The sequence below is a fragment of the Chelon labrosus genome (genome assembly GCF_963514085.1).
Source record: "Chelon labrosus genome assembly, chromosome: 1".
NCBI lineage: Eukaryota > Metazoa > Chordata > Actinopteri > Mugiliformes > Mugilidae > Chelon > Chelon labrosus.
This window is the reverse complement of record NC_140337.1, coordinates 35804221-35812058: the sequence shown is the minus strand read 5'-3', so window position 1 is coordinate 35812058 and position 7838 is coordinate 35804221. Positions and strand designations below refer to the sequence as shown.

The following is a 7838-nucleotide window of genomic DNA, read 5'->3' as shown; positions in this document are numbered from 1 at the left end:
TTCATATCAGAGTAGCCACTCTTTGCTTTGTTGACAGCACTGCAAACCCTTGGACTTCTCTCAATGAGCTTCATGATGTAGTCACCTGAAATGGTTTTCACTTCACAGGTGAGCCTTGTCAGGGTTACTTTGTGGAATTTCTTGCCTTCTTAAAGGGGTTGGGACCATCAGTCAGGTTGGTACACAGCTGACAGCCCTATTTGATAAAGAATTCATATTATGGCAAGAACCAATCAGCTAAGTAAAGAGAAACAACAGTCAATCATTACTTTATGATCTGAAGGTCAGTCAGTCCAGAAAATTGCAAAAACTTTGAATGTGTCCCCAAGTGCAGTTGCAAAAACCATCCAGTGCTACGATGAACCTGTCTCACATGAGGACTGCCCCAGGAAAGGAAGACCAAGAGTCACCTCTGCTGCTGAGGATAAGTTCATCCAGTCACCAGCCTCAGAAATCACAAGTTAACATCACCTCAGATTAGAGCCCAGATCAATGTCACACAGAGTTCTAGTAGCAGACACATCTCTACATCAACTGTTCAGAGGAGACTGCACCAATCAGGCCTCTATGGTCACATAGCCGCTAGAAAACCACTACTAAGGAAAAGCAACAAGCAGAAGAGATTTGTTTGGGCCAAGAAACACAAGGAATGGACATTAGACCAGTGGAAATCTGTGCTTTGGTCTGATGAGTCCAAATTTGAGATCTTCGGTTCCAACCGCCGTGTCTTTGTGCATCGCAGAAAAGGTGAACGGATGTTCTCTACATGAATGGTTCCAATCGTGAAGCATGGAGGAGGAGGTGTGATGGTGTGTGTGTGTGTGTGGGGGGGGGGGGGGGGGGGGGGGGGCTTTGCTGGTGACACTGTTGTGGATTTATTCAAAATTGAAGGCACAGCATGGCTACCACAGCATCCTGCAGCGACATGCTATACCATCTGGTTTGTGTTTAGTTGGACCATCATTTATTCTTCAACAGGACAATGACTACAAACACACCTCCAGGCTGTATAAGGGCTATTTGACCAAGAAGGAGAGTGATGGAGCTGCACCAGGTGACCTGGCCTCCACAGTCACCTGACCTAAACCCAATCAGATGGTTTGGGATGAGATGGACCGCAGAGTGAAGACAAAAGGTCAACAAGTGCTCAGCATCTCTGGGAACTCCTTCAAGACTGTTGGAAAACCATTTCAGGTGACGACCTCATGAAGCTCATTGAGAGATTGTCAAGAGTGCGTAAAGCAGTAATCAGAGCAAAGAAGAATCTAAAATATGAATCATATTTAGAGTTAGTTCACACATTTTTGTTTACTACATAATTACATATGTGTTCATTCATAGTTTTGACGTCTTCAGTGAGAATCTACAATGGAAATAATCATGAAAATAAAGAAAAAACATTAAATGAGAGGGTGTGTGCAACCTTTTGACTGGTGGTTTATTTAATCTCCACCAAATGTTTCATAACACAGTTGTATATAATATCAATACTTTATTTAGTAGTTAAATGTATTTCTTTACAAGCTAGTATACAGTCAATATAAGTTCCATGTTAAATGATTTATTTATATAGTTGAATAGTTAACCAGTTTAAAGTGAACACAAACTTCCACACACTGAGTCCTAACTGATAAATACAGTAATTATTAAACCAGGTTAATGCATCAGGAGGGCATGATACACAAGTCTATAAATGAGGCTGTACTTCACTTATTGAGTGAGGTGTCTAAATTTTTAATTTCTTTTCATCTATTTTGACTTTTAATACAAAGCATGTGGACACAATCAACTTCAAGGTGTCTTAAAACAATCTACCTTGAAAAGTCATTCTATGTTCTTAACAGACATTTTTATTCAGCTTTAGTCTTGATGCCAAAATTGAATTGCATTTTAAAAACACTTAATGGGAAAACTCTTCACTGCACACCAACAGTCAACCAAACCTTTTGCCAAAGTTTCCAGCAGTTAAACGGTGTTCCAGCTATTTCTGTCTGCAGTTGTGGTTTTTGTACGTCTGTTTTCTACACAGTAGGGAGGTGTGAACTGATCATAACCAAAACAGAACAAATCAAATTTTCCACCTGACATCTTGATGAAAACCACAGAACCACACGAGAACAAAACAACAAATGAGACCAAAGTTTATTGATCCTGCAGAGAAACCAGACCGTTGCTTTGGTGACAAGAGCAGAGTAAAAGAAATCACAAATGAAAGACAAGTTATTGTGTTTGTATGTTAGTAGAGACATAAAATAATTCAACATTGTCATTAGATTCCGTTAAAATATAAATATATTAATGACAATAAGTCGATAGTGAAGGACTGAAAGAGTGAAAAACTATAATATTTACATATTAATGCAGTGAAATACAGATTTAAACTATGCTGTTATTATGATGTCCAAAAATCAGAAATACAATAAATGTAAAGTGTGTTAGTAAATAACATAATTATGTAAAGACATAAAACAAGTGGAGTTATAATTAGTCTCTGGTAAATAGAAAGATGATTTGAAACAAATAGAAAGCTTTATTTATAAAATGGATCTACTGCGGTCTGAGGGGCTGAGGGGACCAGTCAGAGTCCAGCAGCTGGACATCAGTGGGTGGACTGGTGGACTACTTCAGTGAAGAATAGACGACCTCTGGCTCTGGTGGAACCTCTGAACACAGACACACACAGTTCAGAGTAAATCAAACAGAGTTGTAGGTTTACAGGTTTTGTATACATGAGCAGGACCTGATCTATGATCTACATCTCTGTAAAATCTTCCTCAGATCTCACCCCAGTTCGACACCCTCTTCACTTTATATGTGTTTTGATAAATGACAGAAGCAGCAAGAATAATATTAATATTAAATATTAAATTAAAATAGGTTTGCTGGTTTCAGATTCAGTGCTGCTTTGTATAACAATAAACTGTCTGAACATTCTGCTCAAACCTCTGCACTGCATGACCCCCACAAGACACCATGTAGATCAAGCCAAGCACACACCAGATATACTGCTACTTCATTTGAGGCCTTGACTTGTGGAAACAAATATAGATTTTATCAGAGAAAAGATTTTAGTTTCTACATTCTATCATCATTCCACTCTGTTACTCAAATCTCTTAAAATAAATAGTGGGAGAGAACAGGTCAATCTATTTCACATGTCTGAGCTCTGAACAGATTAAGAACTTAGAAGAGCTTAGAAGCTCTGTCTACAGTTGAAAGTAAAGATCAGCTGTACCTCTGGTCCTTTTTGGTCTGGTGGCTATTTGTCCATAAGTGACGTTCTCTGCAGCTGGATCACTGTCTGGAGAATAAAACACACAAGAGTTCCATCAATGAACCTTCTGTGTTCAGTCAGGATGATGTGTTCCTGGTGTTGGGACTTTATTGAATGTGTGCTGTTCCTGCTTCTCTATCTTCTTTGTCTCACGCTGTTAAAATCAGTCTCATCATCTCTAAACTGTCCAATGATCTTTCTGTCTCTCTGTTCATTAAATATGTTTGAATCCTCTCCATCACCACCTCATCCTTCTGGATGTCCAGAGAGTCTCAGCTGTAGTTTCCACCAGTGATCTGGTGTCTGGGAACACATCAGGTATCATCTGTTTACCTGCATGGAACCAAAGCCTGCTCAAACATGATTGGTCAATATTACTGGGACTAGAAACAGAGACCAGCAAGATTCAGGAACCAAACTCTTTCCTTCAGATTCATCTGAGATCTTTCCAGAGATCTATTAACTCTGCTCCACCACTGACGTCTAGACTCCTTCCTCCATTTGGGACATTGCTCTGAGAAGTTGATTCTCATCATCAGAGTCTAATCACCAACAAATTCTTAGCTCTAAACTCTGATTGTGTTCATTTGTTCCTCTTTCTTTATTAAACTGCATCATTACTGTCAGCATATTTACAGCAGCAGCTTTTTACAGTTTTTTTCTCTTCTTAACACCTCTGGTGGAAATGTTTGAGAAACAGAGAAGTGGACGACCACAAACAGTTTGCTGCTATTTGTAAAAGCTGACACATCTCACAACAAGACACAAAACTCACACAATGTACACACTAAGAGCAGCCAAAGGAGACCACACTATACTGAGAAGTGCCACTATCACACCATCTGATCAGACTACAGGTCAGTGCAGTCAGCAGGAGGAAGTTGCTGCTGTGGTTTTACATGCAGAGTTCTAAAGTTCTACATTAATAATTGGATCAAGAGACAGTTTGAGAGGCTGAAAACTCCCAGCAGAGGATCTCTGTTCTCATCAGTCTGTCTCTTTATTCTCTCATGGTTTCACAAAGTCTAATTCCATCCTCACAACAAACCAGTGATGAATGGATCCTACTAACAACTACTGAGTGTGGACCAGAGCTCAGAGTTAAACACTAACTACACATCAGTTCATCACAATGTGACACTGAGTCCAACACACACTGACCTGCATTAAAGTCCATCAACAGCTTTAGTTGATCACATGGATCCATTAAACTGACTCAAGTCTCTATTCAGTTTGATCTTCTGTGTTTTTTGTTTAGTTGTTCATGTTGTTTGACTGACAGCTGTTACTATACTGTGGTTGATGTCATATCATATGAGACTCTAATGAGTCTATAAAATCCTATAAACTGACTTTAATTTTAAATCATTTTAAGGTTTAATGTTGTCCAGTCCTGCAGTGAACCATGCGCAGGTCCATGTTTAGACCAGAATCAGGAAACGGAGCCGTTAGCTTCTGTTAACAGACTCACCACAGGAACAGAGAACAAACCTCCCTGACAACAGAGTCATCAACTAAAGATTACATTTACCACAGCTGATCTACTTGTTGATGGATTAAGGCATCAGATGAATATATATAAATACAATATTATATTAAAGATGTAAATCCTAAATGTATGGAGTTATTTAAACACTATAGTCAGTTGTCTTATCATTGAGTTGACTAAAAAATTTTAACTTTATTTAAAAGTATCCTCCTCTTTCAGAAAGTATTCTCCCAAAACACAAACTAGAGAAACCAAGAGAGAGACGTCAGAGAACCAGAAAATGTCCTCACAAAGACATAAAGACATGAAAACAGAACAATAATAATAACAACTCTACCTCTGCTCCGTCTCATTGGCTGTTTCTTGTTCCTTGATATTTTGACATCACTGTACGTGATGTCTTCTGGGACGTTTCCTCCAACAGCTGAAATGAACCAAAATGAACAACAATAGAATTTAATGGAAATTAATCTAAATGAACATTTGATGAAAGAAAACTGTTTGAATTGTTGATGAAATGTGGAACTAAGTAAAATTCATGTAGAACAATAATATTCAAGCACAGTGTTGATACAAATAATTAATGAAGAGAAGAAATGATTCTGTAAATAAAATAAATCCAGAAGTCTGTGTCTCACCTTCAGGTTTCCTACGGACACATCGTCTCACCAGGAAAACCAGAAGAACCAGAAGAACCAGAGAACAGAGAGAAGAAAGAGACAACAACACAGGGAGGAGAAGAAAGGAACCAGGAGGTGTGGATGTAGGAGGAGGTGTGGATGTAGGAGGAGGTGTGGTGGTGTTTTTCTCTAGAATGAAGCAAAGCTAATAATGAACTGATTGTCTCATTGTGAATGTTGAAAGCTGCTGAAGAATCATCTCTGACCTCCTCACCTGTGACAGTGATCCAGCTGGATGGAGACTCTCCATGACTGATGATGTGACACTTGTAGAGGCCTTCATCAGACCTGGTAACATGGTGGATGGTCATGTGACCTGTAGACTCAGTCCTGATCAAGGAGCCATCTTTATAGAAACCAGCTGAGAGGATGGAGGGAGTGGTCTTTGTTTTACAGAGCAGAGTGACGTCATCTCCCTCCATCACAGGGAGGACAGGACTCTGCAGGATCACTGGTCCACCTCAACACAGAGACAAACTACAGCATTTCATCCATTTCCACACAGCTTCATCAATACTAACTCCACAGTCTGAGCTTACCAGAGACAGTGAGGTTGATGCTGTTACTGGTTGCTCCCTCTCTGGACTCACACCAGTAAACTCCACTGTCCCTAGTGGCAGCACCACTGATGTTACAGGAAGAACCCGCTGGTTTTCCCCAGTCCTTACACTGAGTCCTCTGTCCTGTGGTGGTGTTTCTCCTCAGAGTCCATCCAGCAGAGCTGTCGTCCTCCTCACAGCTCAGAGACACAGATTGTCCTTTAAAGACCTGAGAGCTGCTGGGACTCACAGTCAGACGAGCTGGGAGGGTTCAGATGAAACAATATGATTCATTTAATGTCTTTTCTCTGAGAGATGTTGACTGAAAGCTTTGACTCTACTGAGTAATAATGATGAGGATTGAACAGGTTTAAAGTGAATGAAGACGTTGACTAACCTTGGTTTGTTGTGCTGAACAGCAAAGAGCTCAGAACTAAAGAGAAATGACACTCAGGTTAGTTTGAGTTCAACTAAATCATCAAGAAGAGTTTCATTCATCTCTGGTTCCTCTAAGATCTCTGGTGGATCCACTGCTGAGGACTCAGTGATGTTAAAGAATCATTCAACACTAACTCCAGACAGACTTTATGTCAACTGCTGGGATTCTGAAAGTCTTCATGTCCATGTGAAGTCACAGTGAATACAGATCAAGAAGACAGATATAATGAAGGTGGACACAAGGTCACAGAGGAAATATTCTAACACTGCAGTTCTCAGCCAAAGCTCATGACTGCAGAGATCTACGTCCTCCACACACTGAGATGTCCTCATCTTTATCAAACACAGTCCCAAACTCAAAATCCTTTTTATTATATTGTTGGCAGGTTCAAAGGACCATTGTACCTCATGTTGTACTTTTACCTTTATTTTTGTAAGATATTTTTAGTTTATATTTTGTATTACTTAATAAACCCATCCATCTCTTTCCACTGTTTGTTCACTGCTCCACTGCTGCAGCAGTAACTCTAATTGAAATGACCTGACTCTGTTCTTAGACTTTAATGATCCACAAGGAAAACTGCTGGGTCACAGCTCATTTGCACATTAAAAAAAAAAAAAAAAAAAAAAAAAACGCTCTTGAAAAGCACTAGTAATGAATAAAGATAGGTGTAAGATAGTTATAAATAAATCAAATAAATCAATTTATAAATAAAATAGTATAAGCAAAATATACATGGTTTGCATATGTACAAAACTTCAATTAATGGAAATAGTAGTAAATATAAACTATATACCAGTAGGATCAATGATCAGAGACAATAATATGGATGGAGGAGCATTAACATGAATTGTGATGTTGTGTCTTGAAGTTTAACGCTCTAGTTTGAATCTAAAAGCAGAAGTTGAAGCTTCCTCATGGTTCTCCTGACTATGAACAGTGACTGTGCTGCAGGAATATTCAACAAACACACCACTTGTAGCTCAGAGCATAAAGACAGGTGTGTGTTGACTTGACAGTTCCACTGATAGAATCACTGACTGAAGCTGACCTGTTCCTTTCTGACCAGTTTCCTCTTTAAATGATTCCAGTTCCTCTTTAGACCTGCAGCTCGTCCTCATGCTGACTTGATCCTGACTAGTTTTCATGTCTCCTTCATCAGTTATCAACAGTCAAAGATTGTGGACTTACAGAGCAGACGCTGTAGAGACGTTTCCTTCATTGTCCTTCTCACTCGTCTGACCTTTTTTCATCTTTTCTCAGTGACACCAAGTAAAGCCCGCCCTCTTCCTCTGACTGGCTTCTTTCTTCTATTGGTTCAAACTCAGTCACAGATAAAGAACTTGAAGTAAATCTACGTTCAAACAAATCAGACTCCAAACACCACAGAGCCTTTATGTCTCCTAGAAAACTCTTC

The 7838-nt window shown here is 39.4% G+C and overlaps 1 protein-coding gene across 1 annotated transcript; it reads right to left on the bottom strand.

The window, feature by feature from the left end:
• Nucleotides 1–2281: 2281 nt before the first annotated feature.
• On the bottom strand, nt 2282–7542 carry LOC311492896 (low affinity immunoglobulin gamma Fc region receptor III-A-like; the record flags this gene model as incomplete). The annotated part of the gene is made up of 7 exons (XM_084551337.1): nt 2282–2663; nt 3236–3301; nt 5101–5187; nt 5402–5572; nt 5658–5903; nt 5983–6243; nt 7473–7542. 7 exons carry the CDS (start codon nt 7540–7542, stop codon nt 2620–2622), a joined length of 945 nt encoding a protein of 314 aa, XP_084407463.1. The 3' UTR covers nt 2282–2619.
• Nucleotides 7543–7838: the final 296 nt, after the last annotated feature.